Here is a 24901-nt window from a genome sequence, read left to right on the forward strand (position 1 = left end):
TTTGTCCACTTTTTCTGGGAACAACTAGACTCCAAGATCTTTCTTTGACCCCAATAATCACCCCCTTATCTATTTTGGAATTGGAGTTATGAAAATCACAAGTTGATGCAGTTGCGCTGTCCAGAATCTGGACCAGTTTTGGGAACTGCTGTTTGAGACAAATATAACTATAGAATTTGGAAAAGTGTTCTATAGAAAAGTTATAGACAATTTTCTAAGATTTCTAAAGGTATAAGCTGGAACTTATTTGGATAAGTAGAACCTGAGATATGATATTTACAATTGGATGTTTCTGTTCTGTATCAAAGTCTGGACAGTTTTGGTATTCCCTATTTTCAGCCAAGTTAAATGCAGAATCTGGGAAAACGTTATATACTAAAGTTGTAGAGGATTTCATAAGATTTTCAACAATATAAGGATCGTCTCCATATGATTTATGTAGCTCGAGATATGACAGCTGCAAGTTACTGCATAGGTGCTGAGACACTGTCAGGAGGAATATTATGTATGGCTGTTTTACCTAAGTTTCAAGACAGAACCTAAGGAAGTCTTCTATATGAAAGTTGTGGTGAATTTCATAAGTTTTCTAACGATATAAGCTACAACTCTATTGGATTCACAGAATAAGGGTTATGTCTGTTTTACTACACTGGTGTTTTCATATCACAAGAAAATTTCAGGATACCTGTTTGTTCTCTTGCACATAAGTTCTTTGGGATGTCAGACGGTCTTAATGCTAGTCAACTTGACTGGAAAAAGTGCAAGCTACCTTCCTTGTGTCCCCTAGTTGACCTTTCTTAAGGGGGGTAGTCTTATCAAAGGAGTTACAGGGAGAAGTAATGGTTAACATTGGATCATCGATAAGGACCTCAAGTGTTTGGAAATTTTGGTTTTGATACAGGAAATTGTTCCATTGAAGTGTGATAATAAGGATGGAGATATAGGTCATTGCTGGTACTCATAGCTTGGAAGTGGTGCTTATGAGAATCAGGTGAAACCAAAGTCTACAAAGTTATACATGGGATGTGAGAGCAAAGCAATTCAACTCTGTTAGAGGTACCAATAGTTGGAACGTAGTGATGAAACCAACTCTAGATCATGAGACTTGGTACAGTGATTTTAAAAGACCATATGATGTGAATCATCTAGACAGTATATGAAGAGATAGTCCATACTGTCCCCCTACCTATCTCCTTTTAAGGGGGGTAGTGCCTTGACATTATTGGTTAAGGCCCTTTCAATTTATCATGAAGTGAGAAGTTGTCTCTGGAGATATCCCATGAATATAATCATCTATCCTAGCTCAAGATAGTGAAATTGGTCACTTGACAACTTAGGAAGTGGATATGCTACATGTACTGATGACTCTACGGAGACTCAAAAGACTTCACTGCTAAAGAGAGCATGACCAGTATGTTCTAGTTGATGGAAGTTCTCGTCTAGGAGATGTCATCTTTAATGATGGACTTAAGAAAGTTAAAGATACAAGAGTCGGAAACCACCAAAGGAAAGTGAATGAGACTTAGATTTTCATAAATATCGCAAGAGGCTATCATAGGTTTGCTGGGGCCAATGTGATCTTGACATAAGAGTAAATAACAGATTGACTTGGAATGATAAGATTCTATCAGTGGTTCACTAAAGGTGTTATAAAGATCAACATATAGGGTTCCTCTACTCCATCAAGACCTTAGATGTGCTCCATACAAGGAAAGTAGTGGCTGGTGCATAAGTCAACTAAGTGGGTTGGATTAACTGACATGTGATGTGGAGGTATCCATAGTGGAGCATGGAGGTACTGTCTTCTTGGGTCTAAGGAGTGATATCTGTGTAGAACGTAAGAAACTAAAGGGCATCTTTAGGAAGTTGGATTTGAGATGGTCACATTGTCGATGGATTCGAGTGAATCAAGAGTTATGACTGGGAAAATGCTATCACTTGAAGGAGAAAAAGCCTTTGCGAATGCTCAGAGCATAAAGAGTGTGCTAGAGGAGTTCAAATGACACATAAATTTGAAAGGTTGAGTGTTGAACTGGGTGATGATACTAGTACTGCAAAAGGAGCTCTATTAATTACTCATTTTGGGAACCACATGAATTGCAAAGATTACTTAGAAGATATGTTCTGAGCTTGTGTATTGCAGTATGGTACAAAGAGGTTACCGTATGCGAAGTTTCTTAGAACAACAGTTAGTAGAGGAGCCTTCAGTGGGAGCCTTTTGAAAGCTTGTATGGATGTAAGTGTAGAACCCCGTTGTTTTGAAATCAAATAGGTAAACACAAGTGTTTGGGCCAGATGTTCTAAGAGATGCAGAACAACAAGCGAGAGTGTTCAGGGATAACTTAAGGGTGGCACAGTCCCAACAAAAGAGATATGCTGACAACCGAAGAGAAGAATATTCAATGTTAAGAGTATCCACATCGTTTTGGAAACCATCTTCCGAATCTCGAGGACGAGATTCATCTTAAGGGGGGTAGAATTGTAACACCCTAAATTTTGTTTCTTTGAAAATAGAGCTAAAATAATTTATTTTGTATTTCTGTGCTCATGAAAATATAGTAAAATGAAATTTTTCCTTAAATTAAAATTCATCATAAGGTTTAGCAACGTTGTTGTGCATACATGCTGGTACATATGTTTGATGTAATGTTTGATTGTTGCTCCTTTGTGTGTTGAGAGTAAGCAAAGTTTTTAAAATTGCGTTAAGTAGAACGATCTTCCTTGGTCGGTACATCTTTATCTTTATCTACAACCAAATTCCTTATTCCTCAGCTCAAGTTTTTATTAGGAGCTTCCTAAAATCTTTTCTTTGTCATCCAACTCACTCATTTCAGTTCCTCGTTCATCAAACAATATCTACAATCTTATTAGGAATTTTTCTAGCTTTTTCTGAAATTTGTTTCCACTTGTCTGTGAGCATAATCTAATTTTTAGATGCTCCAATTTATCTCATCATGAACTTCAAATACTTTATTTGGGTTCTTCATGTTCCATAATGTCTCCGAGAATTTTGTCCGAATTTTCAGAGCTTTCGGAGTATTTTCGCAGGCGTAAATAGTAATTCTAGACTTTTCAAGAATTATTTTATCGACAAAAAATAATTAATTCCGAAAATAATAAATCCTTCATTTTATCTCAACGCTCAGCCCATGATCTCAAAGGCCAATATATCTTTTTACTAGTGGGCTTAAATAATTAATCAGGCCAATTAGTAAAGTTGGAGGTTGCAACATTGATTAGTACCATATCGCCCGTTAATGTGAAGGTGGGGAGTTTTCCCCCTATATATATATATGTACTAACCCCTTAAACAAAGCACACCAATATCTACCGTAGGGGGAGTCCCTGGTTTGGCAAATCCTTCGTGTAGTAAATTAAAATTTTCTTTCTTCTTGACACCGTCGGTTAGCTCTGACGATTTCTTCGGCGAGCTTTTCCGGTCATCTCGAGTGTCTTTGATGAGGATCACTACCACGAGGTTTGTCTCACCGTTCTCTACCCCATAGTCTTTCTTTGCATCGATCTATCATCGTTTGAATATTTATTTTCCATCTTCTATGTTTTTGTCGGTGATCCCGACATCTCCTTGCTGCAGCTACCTCTCCTACCGCCGCCCGTGCTTCGTCCAAGCTGTCATCAGTCTCCAAGATGGACACGGTCTTGCCACCGTACGATTGCTCCGATCATCATCAGTCATCTGTTGCTTGACTGCATGACTCCGTACAAGCTGCCTCCGGACGGCGAGTCACCCCGGCCTATTCCTCACTCCTTTGCCGAGCTTCCTTCAACCAGTCAACAAACACCATGCATGCCAAGTATGATACGTTTTGCCTATAATCCATTCTATCTACTATATGATCTTCAAATAATTAGCTATCAGCATATGTATCCATTGGTCAGGCGTTGCAGTCCACTAGCACCCTTTGCTCCCTGCTGCCTTCATCGTCTCATCCTTCAGCGCTAGCAACTACAGGAAATTCACGCCTACTGAACAATAATCATCAACCAGCTGTAACCACCGTAAACAACCAGCCAGCGATGCGGATCATGGTACAGAATTTCTACAGAACAAATCTTCACTTTCTGTATCTAGCGTGAGCATTCTGTTCGTGTTCTTCCTTGTTTATTTCTATGTGCTAACAACGTTGACGTGTTACAGACTAGCGTTCATAGATTAATTATTAATTTAATTAATTCAGTTTAAGAATTCGTGTATATATATGTATATTCTCATATGATTAATTTATTTTAATCTACACGACAATAATTGTAAATAAAACATAAATAGCTTTAACCCGACTTTTGGATTAAATTATGTTTTGATTAATCTAATCTTAATGTTTTTTTACATGGTTTTGCTTAAATAAAACAAATCAAGTATGTAGGCTTTTCTTTTCTTTTATAATATAAATTTTACGGTAGTCGTCTTCGTTGTCGGCATTTCTTGTGAATTTGTTTTAGCCATAAAATATTTGTTTTAACTCCGATTTGACCCATTCAAATTGCGTTAGGTTCGTTTTTGCGTAATCCATAGATTAGTAGCACTGTTATACATGTTTCCAACTTTTTAAATCTGAGCTTAGATTTAATCTATTATTTTATTAAAGGAAATCTTAGGAAAATCATAACTTATTCGTTATAGCTCCGATTTTCGTGATCTTTACGTCTGTGTGATCGTAGAGCGATGTAGATTTGTTTTATAAACTTTTTATCTTTATTTGCTACTGTTGGTGTATTGTTCTAATTATAGGTTTGTTTTGCTTTGTATGATTGCCTCTGGATGATTGTTGTTGATGTGATGACTGAGTTTAGTCGGTGAGCTTTTACGTGGTGATCAAGAAGCAGTTTGTGGAAGGTTTGGAACTAAAAGAAGGATCTGAGTTTAAGGCAAGTATAGCATGGGATCATCCTTGTTTCCTATTAACTTTAATCACACAATTCATATTGCATGTGTCTCCTTGATAAGGATTTCCTAGTATTGATCTTATACCTTGTCACCTACGGTTTTGCATTGGGTAGCTTATGCTAGTGCTCCACTAAACCATGATCTTGTAATTTGATTAAAGGAATATGCAATGAACATTAAAAGATGACTTTTTTGGCAACTTTGGAAAAGAGGGCTGGAGCATTGGGCTATCTTATGGTGCTCTAGTTTCTCTCCATAAGGACTTATCTGTATCTGACCATCCGGGACATACAGTACAACTGTGAGGGCTACATGGCTCTGGCTTTAGCTCAGTATGAGGACCTTTTCTAGCTTGTTAGTGGTTACCCTTGTGGCGCAAGTGGGGGATAGCAGACCGTGGATTCCTGCGGGTGAGTCACACGGACTGACTAACGAAACCAAGCGGCCCTAACTTGTTAGACGAACCTTTGAAAGGCTTCATAGTGAACCCTGCCGACCTCCCTAGGAAGGGGGTTAAGAGACTCGCGACCTCGGGCGAAAGGGTAAATCACGACTCACAGTGAAAGTGTACAACCTCTGCAGAGTGTAAAACTGATATATCAGCCGTGCTCACGGTCACGAGCGGCCTTGGACCAATACAGAATAAATGATCACTAATGGCAAATCATTAATGTTATTATTGTTAATATGATGTTTATGCTATTCTTTATTCACTTTACTTGATCATGAGTTTGCTTTGGGACTTGACAACTTGATGCTACTCAAATGTTAAAATTGTGACAACTAAAAACTACATGCAGTTCAACCAGTGTCTAGCCTTTGAGCCTCATGAACCCCATGTTATTCTTGCTGAGTACGAGATGTACTTACGCTTGCCTTTATATTTTATTTGGATAAAAATCCCGGATGGGTACCAGATTGCAAGCTTGGAAAAGAGTTTAGGCTTGTGCTCAACCAGTCAGTTGTCCCTGTGGATTTGGAGCTTTCGCCTGAAGAACGGAGTGTCTTTCCGCTGTTTGCTATCTAAGGTTATATCTTTTATACTAAGTTCGTTACATATAAGCATTGTCTATTGATATTACCCCTATTTGTGGCTATATGTGAGATTTGACTTCCTGGGCTCACATATGGTGTGTATCTGGTTTTGTTCTTAAAACCGGGTGCTACATTTTGATTGTGCATCTTAGTGTTTACATATAAAAGTATTTTCTTAGTTTAGTTTTTTATAAGACAAGAAAATTATTGTCAAAATGGTTGAGGTAGGGCGCCCGAAGGGCGCCTAATGTTCTAGTAAGATGCAATGTTGCTGAGAGTTTCCATGAAACACAGAGGAGATCCCCTACATAAAGCAGTGGAATCGAATAGTCCATCCTTCATATTGATGTCTATATGCAGTACAAACACAGTTTTTAATACTCTCAAATACAAATATGAACCGGGCATTCGAATTGGAATGTGTCTGAATATGTAGTACTTTAATGATAAATGGGGAAGCAAACAAACATTCTTATTTGCAGTAAGAATGTAAATTCAAAATAAGGAATCTCTTCTTTCTAGTGGATGACTATCTCCCTAATACGAGTAGTGGAGAAGCACTTTTGCTACAAATACAATGACTATCAGATTTTGGGGCATTGGGTGATCGATGAAAGGCTCAAATTAATCCCTACAGCCTATGTGTTGTACATTTCCAAACAAAAAGTAATAGCCTAAGCATCTCCAGCAGTACTACCTAAAATACACTACCTACTTCTTTATTTAGGTAGTCACGAATTTTCATACTACCTATATTTTACTCCCAACTCCAACAGTACTACCTAGTTTTAGCTCCTAAATTTATTCCACCAGTGCATGACATGTGGGACCATGTGTCATCCTCTTTCTTGTTGCCATCGACGAACTTGGCCATCACAGCTTGTTGTCAAGACGGGAGTTGCCGGAAGTAGGTCCTATCAGCGGGGAGGGGTGCTATCAGCGGGGAAGAGGTGTGCCAGCGTCGGGGACGGGTGGCACCAGCGTTTGGGAGGGGCTCCACGGCAAGGGAGGCTCACGGGGGAGGGGCTCCACGGCGAGGAAGGCTCGTGGGGGAGGGGCACCACCACCACTAGGGAGGAGGTGCGCCGGCGTCGGGGAGGGCCATCGCGGGCGAAGGAAGCCCGCGGGGAGGGGCACCACCGGCATGGAGGAGGCGTGCGGCCGATGTCAGGACAAGATGCGCTGCAGGAGAGAGAGCGACGTGTTGCGGGAGAGAGGAAAACAACGCAAGAAAAATAGGTAGGTAGATTTGTTCGGCCAATAGATGTAGGTAGTGAGAGGAGGAATTTGTTAGGCCAACAAAAGTAGGTACTCTGGTAGATAGCCTGTTGAAGTGCTTTTTCTGGCCTCCACTACCTAAATATAGGGTAGGTTGTGGGTTTAAGTAGCCTACCGGAGATGCTCTAAGGTCATAAGAATTAATAATGAGAGAATAAATTAAATATTATAACAATATTTTTTAATATAAGCAAGGTTATATTTGAACAAAAGTATTTTACATATCGATACCTTTTTCTGAAAAAAAAAGAATCTAGAGACATCCACACCTATACTTGAGAAACAAATTCATCGGTGTTGACGCAAATCCACATAGTGAGCAAGGCACATATGAGAGGAACACATTGTACTTTGGGTCGGCAAGGTCATCTAGGACATTCATAAATCTCATCGAGAGAGGTGTGGAAACAATTGAGGATGGAAAAGATTAAGGTTTAGAAAGTGCAAAAGTATGGTATCTAGATTGATTTTTTGGTCAGTTTGATACTTCAATCGGCCATGGTTCTCTCATAGAGGGCTGGTCTTATCATGCAAGAAACTGAATATGCATCAAATTCCACTCAATATAATTTCCTAAAATCAACATGGAACCCATAAAAGTCAGCAGAGACGACTTTAACTGTGTTTCGAGTAATGGCCTATACCTAGGTCGTCTTAGCTAACCCCTTAAGTCGGCTAAGCCGACTATCCGTGCGAAAGTTGGTCAAAATTCTCTAAATCCAATTCGAGTTCGAGTAAATGATGATATTGAAATTTCTCACAATTTTTAGAATCAGTTTTGGGATGTTTATAGGATAGAAATTGTCGCATTTTAGCCATCATTAAATCAAACTCATTTGATTCATCTTGAATACACGACATCTCCGGCCACCAAGAGTAGGATACTTTCAACTCTTGTGATTCGCTTCTTAGGTAAAGTATCAGTGCTCAACTGCTCATCGCATCGTGGCATCTTACTTGCATGCACTTCGGCTCATACAAACCTTTATTTCAAATCATAAGTAAAGGTGGACATATCTGGCCATGATGAGCTGTTGAAGTTTCCTAGCTTGGTGTGTGTCGCCTTTAACTGATTTCTGGTGCGTTAGGCACTTAGGGTAAGGGTATAGGACGGGTTCTGTTCCTTACTGTAGAGAAGGTCTTAAATCCTTATTGTGTGGCGGCTTCCCTGGACTCTGAAGATGCTACGCGGCTGACATATAGGATATTTATTGTACATACAGCAATAAAAGGAAACTAAGCATGCTGCATGGTTGGAGAAAGCTAGCTCTAATAAGCACGTCAGAATTCCTAGAGTCATAACGAACTTAGAAAGATATATCCTGCTAAAACATGTTAATAGCAGTTACTTTTCCCAAAGAATATTTCCTTTTATTATGGTGTTTGGAGGAAAGCTCTCCATATCTAGCCTCCACGTCTGAAGAAGTGCTCATAATGCGCCAATGCCTACTATGCCCTCTATCTATCCTCCACATATGAATAGGTGATGTTCATAATGCGCTTTAGCTGTGGGCGAAGGTGAACAAGCAGAAGGAACCATATAGTCACCACAATCACTTTTTTTAATGAAATCCAACAGACATGCTAACTCAATTCTACACACAGCTAAACATGCAGATCTCTCTCCGACCGTTGATCTTTTTCTCAAATCGACAACCATCTAGGTTTCTAAGGGGTACATGGTCCCAGAATTGTTCAAAAGTCATGAGTATATCTTTATTTGTTCAATGTCCACAGAAAATCTGCAATGATGACGTCCATTCGATTTGACGAAAGAAATTAACAGATAGGTAATTCCAACTCACTCTAAATTAACATGATGTAATCTTATTCAGCCTATCGTCTGCAAGCACTAAAATTATGCTCAATGGCCGGCCTGGGCACTAGATATGCCATGCGAGAGGTCTTCGCCAGGGTGGTCCCCTGTCACCTATGCTATTCGTGCTTGCGATGGAGGTATTTAACAACTTCCTGCGTTGGGTTGAAGTTGAACAGACTGGGCACCTCACACCGATCCAAGGTCTTGTGGGATCAAGGGTAAACCTATATGTTGACTGGTGCTGTTCATCAAGCCGCTAGAATATGATTTGCAAGCAGTCAAAGCCTCGCTATCCATCTTTGGACGTGCCTCAGGCCTCTTTGCCAACATGGAAAAAAGCGTGGCGACGCTGCTGCATTGCACCGAGATTGACCTCAATCGGGTCCGTCAGGTGCTGGCCTGCTCGATTGAAGGTTTCCCCTGCCGCTATCTGGGCGTACTGCTCGATTGAAGGTTTCCCCTGCCGCTATCTGGGCGTACCACTCTCTGTCTACAGGCTGAGACGTTCTGAAGAGCAACCTTTGATCGATAAGGTTGCAGCCAAAATTCCTGGTTGGAAGGGCAACCTATTGAATGTTGCTGGCCGCACTGCGCTCGTTAAGGCGACTATGTCGGCAATCCCGATTCACACATCAATTGCCCTATGCCTATCGCCGTGGGCTGTCGACGCCATCGACAGACTGCGACGATCTTTCTTCTGGGCGGGTACAAATAACGTCGCTGGGGGAAATGCAAGTTGGCTTGGCCCCTAGTCTGCCGACCAAAGGATTTAGGCGGCCTCAGCATCTCTGATCTAAGGCGGGCCGGGGTGGCGCTGCGTTTTCGATGGGTCAGGAAGGACCGTCAGGCAGGTTCAGCGCCAAGGACTAATGACAGAGTGGTTCTTGCACTCTTTGATGCAGCAACCGTGTTCCAGCTGGGCGACGGCAAATCAACCTACTTCTGGACAGATCGCTGGATTCAGGGATGCAGCATGAAGACGATTGCACCAACGTTTTCTCTGCCGTTCGGGCACGCAAGAGGCGGTGTCTGGTTGCAGATGGTCTTCCGGGTGATGCTTGGGTTCGGCACATCTCTGGACCGGTAACCTTGCAGCTGTTGATCGATTTCAACAAAATCTGTGACTTGCTACAGCATGTCCGGCTTTCGGACACTCCAGACACTTTCACCTGGCGGCTATCTGCCGATGCCAACTACTCGGCCGCCTCAGCATATGGGGCCATGTTCATTGGCTCCTCGACGCCAGTTGGCGCCAAGCAAATTTGGAAGACTGCAGCCCCACCGCGCGTGCGCTTCTTTTTCTGGCTTGTGCTACATCGGCGATGCTGGACTGCCGAACGACGTTTCAGACACGGCTTGCAAAGTTCGGCTACTTGTGTCTTGTGTGACCAGTTACCTGAGACGATCGATCACATTCTCCTGGGATGCTGTTTTAGTAAGGAAGTTTGGCATATGTGCCTCAGCAGGCTGCACCTGCAGGAGTTCGTCTCAGTCAATGAAGAGCCTGCTATGTGCTGGTGGGTTCACAGCAGAAAGGGAGTCCCAAAACTTCATCGCCGTGGCTTTGACTCAATGTTCTTCCTAGTGGGTTGGGCGCTTTGGAAGGAGAGAAATGCGAGAACTTTTGATGCAGTGACCTCATCGCCATCTCAGCTGGTGACAAAAATCTTCGATGAGGCTGCTGTCTGGGGTTTGGCGGGCTTTAAACCGATTCTGGCGCTTCTAAGTGTGTTGCCCTCCTTGTAATCGCCTCTGCTAGCCGTCTTGGCTACTGTCTAACCTTTTGTTGTCTGCTGTCTTAGCTTGCCTCTGGTGTTTGGTTTCAGTTAATGGTTACCGTGTAACCTGCTGTTCCTGTAACCTGTTCTTACTGTAAACTCTACTCCTTCTTAATGAAATACTCGCATTGGGCGTGGTCTTCAAAAAAAATTCAGCCAGATGATCAGTGCATGATCGAACAAATTAGTGCCAAAGAAAAACTCACTGCGGCTATCTCCAATAGTCCAATAGATAGTGGTATTATTAGTACTTATATACTGCCATAGCTTGCTGAATCTCCGTATAATATAACCCAGCAACGGACGCGAGATCAGCAGTAACAATGGCACTTGTGCTGGCCACTGCGGAACTTGCACTCGCCGCCGCGGCAGGAGTTCTGGCACCACGAGTTGCAGTCATCACTCTGATCCGAAGAGCACCCGGTGATCTGGTTATCCGAGCCCCATGAATGATGGTCATAGCAGCACTTGGACGAGGCTGCGGCAACACACGGATATCACATGGACAAGATACAAAGCATGCACTCGTTAGCGCTAAACAAACAAAACAGACAAACGATGGCATTATATAGATCGAGCTGCAGCTGCTGAGAACATAAGATATGTGTCATTGTCATAGTCAAATTACCTGCCAAGGCAACAAGAAAGGCGAGCATGATGAGCACAACTACTGCACCTTTACGCTCCATGATCCTCTTCTCCTCTGTAAAAGAATAAGAATTTCTTTACGAGCTAGCAGAATATATTTCGATCTCGATCGATGATGTTGTGGTTCGTCTTTCGATGCCTACGGCTATTTATACCCGGAGACTGCATGCCTTTGATTCTACATTGTCCAAATTCTGCAAATTATTATTTACTACATTATGGAAGTTTAATCGTTTCCTATATTTTATTCCAATCTAATTCCCTTCCAAATTGTTCCAAAAACGAATTCCTTCCAAACCAACGTAGAGGACGTATGTAGAGGAGGCCGGTTTTCCAAAGTTCACTTGGAGGCTGGATGCGCATAAGGGTAAGAAACAAGCGTGCCATTCAAAACTATAAATTCATATAGGTAGTACTTCGCTAAAATTAATACAACACAATTTTGATTCATTTTTTTGGCAGGATTGAAAATTAAGAAGCTGTCACCAACAATTCCTTATCCCAACCATCTCCAAGAGTTTGCCAAAACTCACTTGCTAAATCTTATGATTTGACAAGTTGCTAAAACATATGACAAGTGAAATTTTGTAGTCTCTCCAATAGTTTGCCATATGAGTTTGGTAAAACTTAAAAAGTAAACTAATTTTGTTCGACGCTTCACCTGGCCGCCCGCGACACTCCTCCCCGGCGCTGTAATCTGAATTAATTAACAATTTAACTACTTACTGATACACTAATCACACTTATTATACCTCCAAAATTCACCGTTGCAGTGCCTTGCTAATCGGTATCTATCAGCGAGCATCACTTCAGCGAGCATGATTCATCAGCTAGAGTAGTCGGACATGGCGAACAAGCAGCTCGACGAGCCGCCCTTGCGCATCGGGCTCCGGGGCGGCGACCGCTGCGCCTGCCCGTCCAATGGAGCTTGAGCTGCAGTGGCGGCGGCCGCAGCCGCGGCGTTGCACGCAGGCTGCTCCTTCCTCTCCTCGGTCCTCTCGGCCGGCTGCCTGATCTCCTTGAGCAGCGCCACGACGTCCTTCATCGCCGGCCGGTCCTCCGCACGGTGGGCGATGCAGAGCATGGCGACCGAGAACACCTGCAGCATCTCCTGCACCTGCGCATCTGGCTTCCCCTGCAGCCACTGTGTCTGTTCGAGTCCAGGAGGCAATTCACGATGGGATCTGGATCTAGTCCTCGCGAGGAAGACGCAGGCGCAGCTGGCTCTTCGAGTCGCGTCAAATATTCACGCGATGGCAAGTCCCCTGCCGCGCGCAAATATGCGCGTGAACCACTGGTGGATGGCAAGTTGGGAAAATTTGCCAAGCCATATGCCAAACTGTTGGAGTTTGATTTTTCTAGTTTTGCCAAAAAAATCAAGAATAGCAAGTGGTTTTGGCAAACTCTTGAAGAATGTAATTTCCAAACTTTGGAAAAATAATTGATATAAGCAGAAAGATACATGAGGTGGTGAGTTCTCCCGTTGTTTCTTCAAGATATGGCCATCGTTGGCTTGGCCCTGCATAGCAGTGCCGGCCCTAGGGTAGGCCATCAAGTGCGACGCCCAAGGGCCTAGACAAAAGAGGAGTTTAAGCCCAGGTATACAAATCCCCAGGTCTATATAGCCTATTAAGCATCAACAAACTAATGAGAAGAGAGAGACATAGAACTGATCAATCGGCTCAAGAAGACAACATCAGTCTTTTTTTTCCAGTCTTCTTTTTCTCCCGGTCTTAAGATAGAGAAGGAGGCGAGGAGCCACGCCGCACTCTAATCGTGACTAGCGAGTTCGTGACGCGCCAACGCACACATGCGGAACCGAGCCGTGCCGCCGCGGAGAGTTGGACGTCGGGAAACAGCGCATGGCAGCGGTGACCATGGAGGGAATATATTTATTTATATGTTTTTTATATTTTCAAACTCAACAACGTAAAAGCTATTATTATTTATATTCCTAATATTTAACTCAAATTTTGTCCAAAATGACTTTCTTTAATTATATATAGGTATGAAGGAAATATATTGTTGGATTCGCTTTCGCTTTGTAAATAAAATTAGTACCTATATATTATAAGATTTTATATGTATATCAGTATATGGTATAGAGGGGATCATTATGACAAGTTTGCTGGAGGGCCGTAAAATCGTAGGATCGGCACTGCTGCCTAGCTGCCACTGGTGGTGCTGGCCGTGGCTAGCTAGGAGCGACTGTGGCTGGTGGGGATGGGTGTCGGCCGGCTGTGGCCGGCTGGGGCAAGCTTGAGTGTGGCTGGGGGCGGCGACGGTGTGACTACAGGTGGCGGGCGTGATCTACATGCATGTGAAGAAAACCAAGCTGCCACCAACAACCCTTCATTTGGGATTGATCTTTTCTCTAGGAGCGAGATTTTGGAAATGGTTAGAGGAACCAAATGTGCTCCCAACGTTTTTTAGCAACATGGAAAGCTCAGTGATTCACCAATTCTTTATTTTTTGGAACAATAGAAGATCAATGCTCTAACTAAGGATATATATGTTTGGATTAACGGAAATAATTTGCTAACTCTAGAAAAGTTCTAGCTAATATGAACAAGTTACGTTATAGTCTAGCTTATAACTTAATTTTAACTATTCGATCACCCAACTTATTATAAATAGCTATTAGTTGGCTCCCACCAGCTATTGCAACTTATAAAAAGTTTAGCTAATCCAAATAGGCCTAGTGTTTTCATAGAAACAAATACGGTTTCGCTAGTGCGTTGAAGGGACCATGACACCTAAGAGAATGGATTGAATTATGGAACTTAAAAACTATTTCTGAACTATGGCCTCTAAAACAACCTAGTCAAAACCTTTACAATAAATAAATTTTCTATATGTGCAACTAATGTTTGTTAGGTGTGTTGCTATCTCTACCGCAAAAAACAGCTATATGCATCCTATATTGTTCAAATCCTATCACACTAAGCTATGAATGTAAGCACACAACTAAGGTACAAAAGTATGGAAGGTAAAGGGCAATAGAGATGCAAACTCCCATTCGATGATGCCAATAATTTTATTGAGGCATGAAGCATGCAAGCTTCCCCCTTGTCCTTGTTGGAGCCTCTCGCAAGAATGCCCTCACTGGGCCAATCTCCCTGTCGGTCAGGCAACTTCGTGGAAAGCCGCCAAGCCTTTTCTACGTGCAAGTGGGTCTCAGAGATGGCCTTTCCCTAACCACTCTCCCTGTCTTAGTATCGAGCTTGAATCATAACTTATTATTACGCTACTATGCAGATAATTTTCACAAAGCAGTCAGAGTCAATTTACAGAGACGAGTTGAAACCTACTCATGATAAAAATCAAAGTATAACTAACAATCTTTTTTTTATCAGCAACTAATCAGGTCACCTGATTGGCACTGATCAAGATCACACGTCAAGATCAGTCAATGCTTTGCTTGTTTGGACTGTTATGTCCACCTCCTATCCTTGAGGTATCTTATCGATCGTAAACTCAAGATTGGATGACGGCTCAATCTGCTTTAGTATATACTTGTGATTGTGTGCGCGGAATTAGATAGATAATAGCGACACAAAGCTGTACGTGTGATAACCACACTTGACCTATATATAGGCCAGCATACATATACAAGTAGGTCATTTAGATTAGCACTAATCGAGATCGTACGTCAAGATCGTTCAATCAAAGTCGTCAGGTTATTAGCTCCGACATCGCACGCATCAACCATGTCAAAAGTTGTTTCAACTTCCATCATCTGGGGAATGAAGGCATATGTTACTAACGGAACGAAAGTGTCCATGGACGTACGAGCTAGATAAGCCAAGAGAGCAGCAACAAAACCTGTGTTGTGGCTTTTCGTTGCTACTTTCACCTTTGTCCGGCGTGCGCCATGTTGCGGGAACGTTTCCTCGCCTTTGATCCATCCATGCATGTACACATGGACCATTTCTTGCTCCACGTCTCCACATGGCATGGCTCCTCCTATCACAGCAAGAGCTGAGCTTGCCCAATGCCCATATCCCACACCATGCATGCATGTAACAGTACTCCATATCTCCATATGTATGCATGTGCATGGAGGAGGATTGTTTACTGTAGTCAATATTAATTAATTACCAAGCATATGCATGTCGTAATAAACCCTAGCTAAACCCCACGTACTCAGGCCTTAACGTGAGGTATATGACACAACAACACACATTGCTAGGTTTCTCTCATGCATCCCCTTAGCTTTCTACCACATTGGTGAAAACGGCATTTGTCCACACACAACGAGCAATGCATGGTTTGGTGCCAATAACTTTCCGATACCTATTACGCCTCTAGCCTATATATCAGCAGCCAAGAAGACCCAAGCAGAAGTGTGCAGCTATACGTATGAGACTTGCATTTGTGCAACTAACAAGAGCACACACTCAAGAGAGGCCGGGGCGAGATGCGAAGGCTAGAGGCGGTCCTTGCCGCATGGCCTTGCGCCATGGCCACAGTGGTGGTGCTGCTAGCTCTCGCGACGGGAGTCGCGCCTGCGGCCACCGAACCAAAGCATGACGACGGTGCCGTCGTCGTCGTTTCGTCGACGATCGGCACCACCGCATCACCGTCGTCGACCGCCATGAACGTCACCGCGATCTGCCAGACGACGCCGTACCCGAGCGCGTGCGAGACGGCGCTCTCGTCGTCGTCGTCGCCGGCGCCGCCACCAGGCGGCTCATCATCATCATCCAGCAGCAGCGCCGCCGACCCTTTCGCGGCGTCCGTGCAGTACGCGATGGCTCGGGCCTTGTCGGCGCGCGCGGTGGCGCGGAACGTCTCGGCGGCGCATCGTCGTCGTCCTCCTCCCCGCGGCGCCGCGCATCGTCCGCCGCCGGGCGTGCAGGACTGCGCCGAGCTGCTCGACATCAGCCTGGACCAGCTGGGCGACGCGCTCGCCGCCGCGGGCGCGGGGGGCGGCGGCGGCGACGCGGACGGGGTCACCACGTGGCTCAGCGCCGCGCTGACGAACCAGGCCACGTGCGGCGACAGCCTCGCGGCCGACGCGGACACCGCGGGGCGCGACGCCGTGCGCGCGCGCGTCTCCGCGCTCTCCCAGTTCATCGCCACCGCGCTGGCTCTGCACGTCAACAAGATCAAGGGTCACGAGAGCAGCAGCAGCAGCAGAAGCTCACCGTCCGGCTCCTCGTCGCCGTCGACGCCAGCAGCGACGACGACGGCGTTCCCGTCCTGGGTGACCCAACAGGACCGGAACCTCCTGGAGTTCTCCGCGGGAGCGAGTGGTGGCGCCATCGTGGCGGACGCAGTGGTGGCGCTGGACGGCAGCGGGACGCACCGGAGCATCAACGAGGCGATCGCGGCCGTCACCGGCGGCGGCGGTGGCAGCAGCGGGAGGAAGGTGATACACGTGAAGGCCGGGAGGTACGAGGAGAGCGTGAGCATCTCGAGCAAGCAGAAGAACGTGATGCTGATGGGCGACGGAAAGGGGAAGAGCGTCATCGTCGGCCACAAGAGCGCCGGCGAAGGCTACACCACCTATGCCTCCGCCACCGTCGGTACGTACCTACGTGATGCTCTACGCGTCTGCATTATTCATCTTCTCTCTGGAGCACAAAAGGTTACACGCTTAGGCCTTGTTTAGTTCCGAAAACTTTTTGGTTTTCGGGACCGTAGCACTTTTGTTTTTATTTAAAAAATATTGTCCAATCATGGAGTAGATTTAAAAGATTCATCTCGTGATTTATAGGTAAACTGTGCAATTATTAGTTTTTATTTTCGTCTATATTTTGTGCTCTATGCATGTGTCGTAAGATTCGATATGACGAGGAATCTTGAAAAAAATTTTGTTTTGGGGGTGAACTAAACAAGGCCTTAGTGGTTGCAAAGTTGGAAACCTCTTCAGTCTGCAAATGTAAAAAGCTTGAGCTCCTAGCTAAAATTTGGTAGGGTTTACAGCTACCTTTGCACGTACTACAGGCTACAGCTAGATGCAAATGGGCAAAGCATGCAAAGCGAAAGATGCGTTGCATTGGTTCGATTTGATCGATCGTTTGTTGCCTACGCATTTCCATGCTCTGTGTTCTGTTGACATCTCATCTACACCTGTAGCACACACCATCTGTACGAAGCATCAATGCATGCATGGCTCATGTGGTTGCACCACCATGCATGCATGGGGCACCGTCAAATGCAGCGTCGACAGCGACGTCTCACTTGCCATGTCGCCCACTCGTCTTCACCCTTTTTCTCCGATCCTTTTGTTATTTGTGCTTGACAGTACACTCCCATTGTTGTCTTCTACACATTCTACTTGTAGTAGCAACACTAACACTAACACTAATACTAACACCTTTTGGTGACCTTTACGCGTATGGTACAGCTGCGATGGGGTCGGGCTTCATCGCCAAGGGGCTCACCATCCTCAACACCGCCGGAGCAGGGAAGGGTCAGGCGGTGGCGCTGCGCGTCGGCGGCGACCTCTCGGTGGTGTACCAGTGCGGCATCCAGGCGTACCAGGACACGCTCTACGTCCACTCGGGCCGGCAGTTCTACGCCGGCACCGACATCGCCGGCACCGTGGACTTCATCTTCGGCAACGCCGCCGTGGTGCTGCAGAGCTGCGACATCCAGGCGCGGAGGCCGAGCCCGGGGCAGGAGGACACGGTGACGGCGCAGGGCCGGACGGACCCGAACCAGAACACCGGCATCTCCATCCACCGGTGCAGGGTCACCGCCGCGCCGGACCTCGCCGGGACGGCGACGCCGGTCTACCTCGGCCGGCCGTGGCGGAGGTACTCCCGGACCGTCGTCATGGAGAGCTTCCTCGACCGGTCGGTCTCGCCGGCGGGGTGGCTGGAGTGGTCCGGGCAGTTCGCTCTCAGCACGCTGTACTATGGGGAGTACGGCAACACCGGGCCTGGCGCCGGGACCAGCCGGCGTGTGACGTGGCCTGGAGTGCACACGTCACTGTCCAGGTCGGATGCCGTGAGGTTTACCGTGGCGGAGTTCATCGTTGGAGACGCGTGGTTGGGTGGCACTGGAGTGAACTACATTTCAGGACTGTGAGCTGAGTGTCCGTACGCATATATGCGTGTGTACGTACGTATAACGTATTCGGTGTTCGGGGACCGATTAACTTAGGTCTCGGATGAACCAAAAATTTTAATGAATAAATAAATGATGATGAAAAAAAGTTGAAACACAACTGTCACGTCGTGGAAGCCAACTTTGAGGGACCTCTTGAGCGTTTGAATTAAAGAGATCGGTCTGTGCGGTTGCTCACTCAAATAAAAACTTTGGCACTGCCAGAGTAATTTGGCCAATGTTTTGTATGTAACCGAAAGATTGGCTACGTGTACCAGAATTTTGGCCCCGTGCTTGTGTAAAGTAGGAGAAGGATGGTTTCTAATTTTCCATGATAATAATTAATTAGTGTGCCGACTAAGAAAAATGATGACATGGCATTGACATTAGAGCAGCATGATAGATTGAATAGATGCATTAGATCAAAGCAGTGTAGAAATTAGGGTTTGCAGAGATTGCTAGAGAGAGCTCTAGTTCTTCAACTTCTTATTAGTAAAGGCGTTCTAGCAAGGTTCAAGTAGAGTTGGGCAAGTTGCTCGGGATTCCGGATCTGTTCATCCTGGAGACTGGTAATTTTTAGTATTGTATATATTTAAGACTTTTCTCTATTTCAATATTATGTGCTACTTATTATGTTATTAGTTTGCTCTTGTTATATATTTGATATAATTATAATTGATGATGAGTATATGCATATGTTCGTAGAGAGCTTAATTAATCTAGTACTCGAGTAGGTTAAGTGATATGTATTATGTAAGCGTGGTACTTAGATATTATTTATCTGCAAATGCACTCTATATGTCGGGCCACATGGTAGATTGCGGGTGTGATAGACCTGTTGAATCCTCTGTAGTCCACTTTCCCCATATGTAGAACAAGTAGAACCGGGGCGTGAAGGAGGAGCGGATTCTATTTTCAATCCTCCCTAGTTGATGTTATGCTTTATTCAAAGTTGGCTATGCTATAAACAAGAGTATATAATCTTGAGTGTGCCTAAGACTTAGTATTTAGGAATGACGTAGGAATCCTTCACTCTAACTGAATCTTGAGCTTATTAGCCTTACTATATTTAAATGAGTCTTTACTTTCTATCTCTGGAATATCATTATCATGATGCATTTGTCACATCATACACACACAATATATATATAGTAACACTATACATATTTACGATAGTTGGGTTACTATAACACATGGGGATATTTATCGTAATATTATAGTAAACCACTTAGTAAGAAGTTATTATAATCTCGTAAATTAACATAGTAATTATAGTAACTCAAAGTGGCTACAGAATATCTTATTTTGTAGTCAGCAATAGGATAATAGTTATATATATATATATATATATATATATATATACACACACACACACACACACACACGGCAGCGCTATTCTACACTGGAGAGTGTTCAGTATTCTACACCGCAAGTCAAAAATGAGTAGAAAAAATACTGAGCAGTGCTGGAGAGTGTTCAGTATCATCTTGTTCAACACCGAGGACCACGAAATACTAAACAATACTGAAACACAAATACTGAACGATACTGAATTTTGCTCAGTATAACAGTTCAGTATAGAATAATATTAATTCTACACCTAGAATGTAGAACAACACTTATATATATATATAACTTTTCCCCGCTAAAACATAAGAGAGGTTGGTTTACATATCATAAAAATTAGTGTCACAGACCTTCTCAGTGGTAAAATATAAATAATGATACCTAAAACATATGTGGGTGAAATGCTACAACGGGTTTATTTTTTCTCGGTGTGCTTGCGGATATCCTTTATTTTATACTTTTGAGTAAGTGTTATTATCATAAATACAACCACATTTCTCATATGCTAGAGATGATCAGTATCTAGTAATGTTAGAAGTGTCAACAATCAAGTAGAAGAAGCCTAAACGAGAAGATGTGAAGAAACAAAGTGAAACAAACGTTGCACATCAATATAGGAAATCTTAGTGTTTGCCCTTCAAGGCATTGAAGAAATTAAAGTGGCACGAGGGAATTTTTGCATAGGGTCTCGAAGACCCATTGGAATTTTCTAGCAGTTGTTACCACATGGGTAGAGAGCACAGTGTATCAATAAAGTATCACTGGAATTCTCCGGTGACCTCAAGATGGGGAGCACCAGAGAGAAAGTAGTACGTGGCAACTCGAGGTTGAACAAAAAGAAATTTGAGCCACAGGAATATCTAGTGATCACAAGAGAAGTAACACGGGACAAAAGGAGCTCCAACGATCAGCACAACTATATTCAAATGGCTTGTACAGTGGCACCACCAGATGTGGTGGGTGTGTATCAGGACTTTTTGATGCCCTGCAGAAAGGTGTAGCTCATCGCTTGGTGTGTGTTGAGTATGCTCAAGTTGTAGGAGTGTTGAGGCACTCATCTAAGTGGTCTAGCCACTAAAAGTGCTTAAGGAAATATTAGGTGATTAGTGTTGTGCTTTGTGAAGTGCTTAGACTAGTTAGACCACCGTATTTATGCTTTCCTCGAGGCCTAGACTTAGTATTTATTGAGGTTTGCATACCTCTTGCCACTGGGTGCTTTCACGCACCATATATACTTTTACACTATAGGCTTTGTAATCTTGCAAGATCACATTAACTGTGTTTGTGGTGTGGTCTCCTAGCTTGTACTTCGGGAACATGTGACCCACGATGTTTTGTCTAGAAACATGATAGTGAAGACATCAAGCGGTCGAAGAGAAGGCCTAGCAGAAACACACTTGCATGTGGGGAAGGACCACAGGCTCCATAGAGTTACTTGATTGAGAGCTTGGCCCTTGCGAGGGGATTCAACAAGGAATAAGGGGAAGCATGAGCTTCTTGATACCTCAGAAAAATTACTATCGTCAATGAGAGTTTGCATTCTTTACATTTAAGTTTTCATATTATATTGTGTATCTAGATTGTCTACTTATCTTTCTACTTTAGCTTGCTAGGCTAGTTAATATGATTGGAACCGAGGTTGCATAAATCTTTTGCGGTAGAGATATAGTAATAGACTTAGTAAAATCATAGTGCACAATTGGATAATATGTTGCAATAGTTTTGATAAGTAGTATAAATTAGTTTTTAGGAAGCCTAATTCATCTCCCCTCTTCGGTGCACGATCCCTTTGGAAGTGCCCAGTCAACCCTTCTTAAAAGGGTATTTTTCCCTTTTGTGATGTAAAAAATATTAGGAAGACCTAAGCTACAATATGTGAGCTACATCTCTCTTGATGACATACAGTTTGATTCATTTTGAAGCCTTTTTTATCAAGCCTTCATGTGTTCAATCTCTTCACAGTGCTCTCCTACTCTAGTTGACAGTGGAAGCACCATGTTTAACCTTATATACACAAAATTCTCTTTTGTTGTTTTCGTATGGTCAACATAAACCTTGGAATACACTTAAGTAAGAAGTGTTACAACATTACTATGTAGTTGTAGTATAAGAAGGTTAGCATAACTGATGCTAACACACACCAATTTCCTCCCTAAATGATTCACAACTAATTCCTTTTTTCTTAGAGTGATGATTGCAAAAAAAAAGTACTACTAAATTAGCAAGAACATATTTCTACATTGCGGGATGGAGAAAATATAATCATCCATGAAACATGAGTTAAGGCCAACACAAATGATTCGTTCCGAATTAGTGCTAGACCATGTTGAACTAATTCAAAAGCAATTAATGACACTGAAAGAAATGTGATTCAAGGTGATAATAAAGGGGACTACTCATATGTAACCTGGATATGGTCGTATTTATTTGAACCTATCAAGATTACAATACATGCCACTAAGATATGTAGACATTAATATAGATAAGGACAAATGGGACATTTATAATTTTAGTTGTTCAAGCCTCTATATAAATATCATCTAATGAGCCTGCCAAGGACCACATTGAAGTAGAAGTACATTTGCAAGTAGTTCTTTCCTCAAATCATGGCAGCCTCCGAAGATGGCACAATGGGGAATGTGTGCCTTATAGTTGCTCTTGTTTTTGTCATGATTATACAATCAACATCATTTCCCACAACAGGTACATACACACTTTTTGATACGCAATGTATTGAGTTGACAAAATACACTAACCAACAATTTGCAGATGATGTGCGTTGTGATGTGCTGCGACAACGGTGTGTTCCTATAAATTGTAATATCCAACTATGTCGAGTGTGGTATGGAGAATACCAATTCAAATCTGCCTTTTGCAAGAGGACTCCTCCTTTTCCTGACCAGTGTTGCTGCTAAATGAGTGCTCCACCACCAAACTTCTAAGTCCAAGAACCTAGAAGCCTAGGGGTTATACTTAAATAATAATACTTCCCCCATTATTGTTTTCTTGTTACAATAGTATCAATAAATAAAGATGTATTTGGCTAACTTGCTCTTGTATATAATGTGGCCCATTTACTTGAAGGAAATGCAACAAAGATGGTCTAACTGTATAGCCATTACAACATATATGTGGCCTGATGTGATGACCTTATATTCACATGAATATATAGGGTTATTTCCCTCACAATACCTAATCCATGACATGACATCCTTGTGAAGAAAAACTATTGCTTACGTACAAGATGTGTTTCTAAAACAGTTATGACGCTCGCAATCTTCATAGAAGATATCATAATGCATAAGGCTTTGACACATAGATGATAATGTGGCATATAGATGACATGACAAGTGACTTGTTAGATGAGGTGGCACGTATGTCGTAACAAAATCGATTATCATAAGTTATCTTGCCCGATTGGGCCATATGACATGTGATTTTTTTCACCCTACTTATTTGGACTTAGACCACATAAAGCCCAATTGGTTTGGGTCGAGTTGATTGCAGCCCATTGTTTGTTAGATCCTTTTTGTTTCTCAGATTGTTGACCATGCACATTAGTGACCATTGCATTCTTATCTCGGGTTTAGACTTAAGATGAGTCCATGTGTAACTTTAACTTGAAGAAATAGAACAAGTTATAAGCACACCAACACAACCAAATCTAGCAAAAAATGCAAGACACAAAGGTTAACATAAAATGAATTTGTGGATATTTGAAAGATCTTTTTTTAATAAGAGATCATAGAAAGATCCTTGAAGATATCGATCAAGTACTTGTATAGCCTGGCTTTAATACAAAAGTTATGCATACATAAAAAAACCAAAGTTGTGCGGCCGTCCTTTTCAATCTATTACTAATATATGATTGTGAAAATTTTAGTTCACCCATAGTCTATCCGCCACCCACGCCAGCCTATTTTTTGTTTGCCATTTCTCCCCGTACAACCTATTTTTTGTCTAGCCTGGCCCATTTGTTAAACCAAATTGTTCGGCCCACTCAATCTATTTCACTTAGTCACTTACGTTGCTGACTTGTCCGACCTGCTAACGGGCCAGTGTTCGGCCCATTTCACCGAAATGGTAATACGTTCGAGCTGTCTGGCCTAACAGGCCAGTGTTCGGCCCATTTCACCGAAATGGTAATACGTTCGACCCATTTCACGAAAGTGGAAATACATCCGTGAATACATTAGTGTTTGGAAAAAATAACCTATTCATAGGGATTGAACCTTTGTGAAGAGTCGAGATGGCGGACTAGAGGGGGGGTGAATAGTCCTTTCTAAAACTTATTGCACCGGCTAACCGAAGCAAATACGGAATTAAAACTATCGGTCTAGCCAAGACTACACCCATCTATCTAAGTTCTCTAGCACCTTGAAAAGATCCTAAACAAGCAAGCAAGGTGCTACCTTAGCAAGAGCTCACCTAATCAATTCTAGGAGCAAGGTCACACAAACCTATGCAACTAGTACTTTACAAACCGAGGGAGCTCCTACACAAACTAGTGAGGCAAAGCGCACAAAGCCTAAGCTCACTAGCAAGCTCAATAACAAGGCAACTAATGCCAAATTAGAGAGCGCAACTTACTTAGCTACACAAACTAAGCAATGTGACTAACAAGGTTACACAAACCAAATTAGTCACGCAAGGGGAACTACTTCTAGCCACACAAGCAAGAAGGTAACTAGCAAGCTACACAAGCTAACTAATTACAAGAGCAACTACACAAGCACAAATATATGAATGTAAATACAAGATTGTGTTAGGGACTTGCAAAAAAACGGGAAGAACAATGTTGACACGATGATTTTCTCCCGAGGTTCACTTGGTTGCCACCAAGCTACGTCCCCGTTGAGACAAGCTCCAAGGTTGCCGCCGGTCCTCTTGCTAGTGGTGACCCGCAAGTCACACTCTCCCATGTGGAGTTCTTACCACAAGCTCTAGCACTTGACCCGACCGGACCACTTGTCGCTCTTCACGTCTCGCTCAACTAGAGTTGCTCTTCGCGATCCCCGCGGGGTGAGCACC

At 43.3% G+C, this 24901-nt stretch overlaps 1 protein-coding gene across 1 annotated transcript; it reads left to right on the forward strand.

The window, feature by feature from the left end:
* Window positions 15689–18663, forward strand: LOC8057118 (pectinesterase). The gene is made up of 2 exons (XM_002449181.2): window positions 15689–16995; window positions 17820–18663. The coding sequence occupies exons 1-2, from the start codon at window positions 15885–15887 to the stop codon at window positions 18503–18505; spliced, it is 1797 nt and encodes a 598-aa protein (XP_002449226.2). The 5' UTR covers window positions 15689–15884; the 3' UTR covers window positions 18506–18663.

This window comes from Sorghum bicolor, chromosome 5 (genome assembly GCF_000003195.3).
Source record: "Sorghum bicolor cultivar BTx623 chromosome 5, Sorghum_bicolor_NCBIv3, whole genome shotgun sequence".
Lineage (NCBI taxonomy): Eukaryota > Viridiplantae > Streptophyta > Magnoliopsida > Poales > Poaceae > Sorghum > Sorghum bicolor.

What these genes read in the sequence shown, in the direction of transcription:
- LOC8057118 (XM_002449181.2), top strand. Translation starts at nt 15,885, where the DNA reads ATGCGAAGGCTAGAGGCGGTCCTTGCCGCATGGCCTTGCGCCATGGCC. An exon ending in CTATGCCTCCGCCACCGTCG is followed by an intron (nt 16,996 to 17,819) that starts GTACGTACCTAC and finishes CGTATGGTACAG; the next exon opens with CTGCGATGGGGTCGGGCTTC.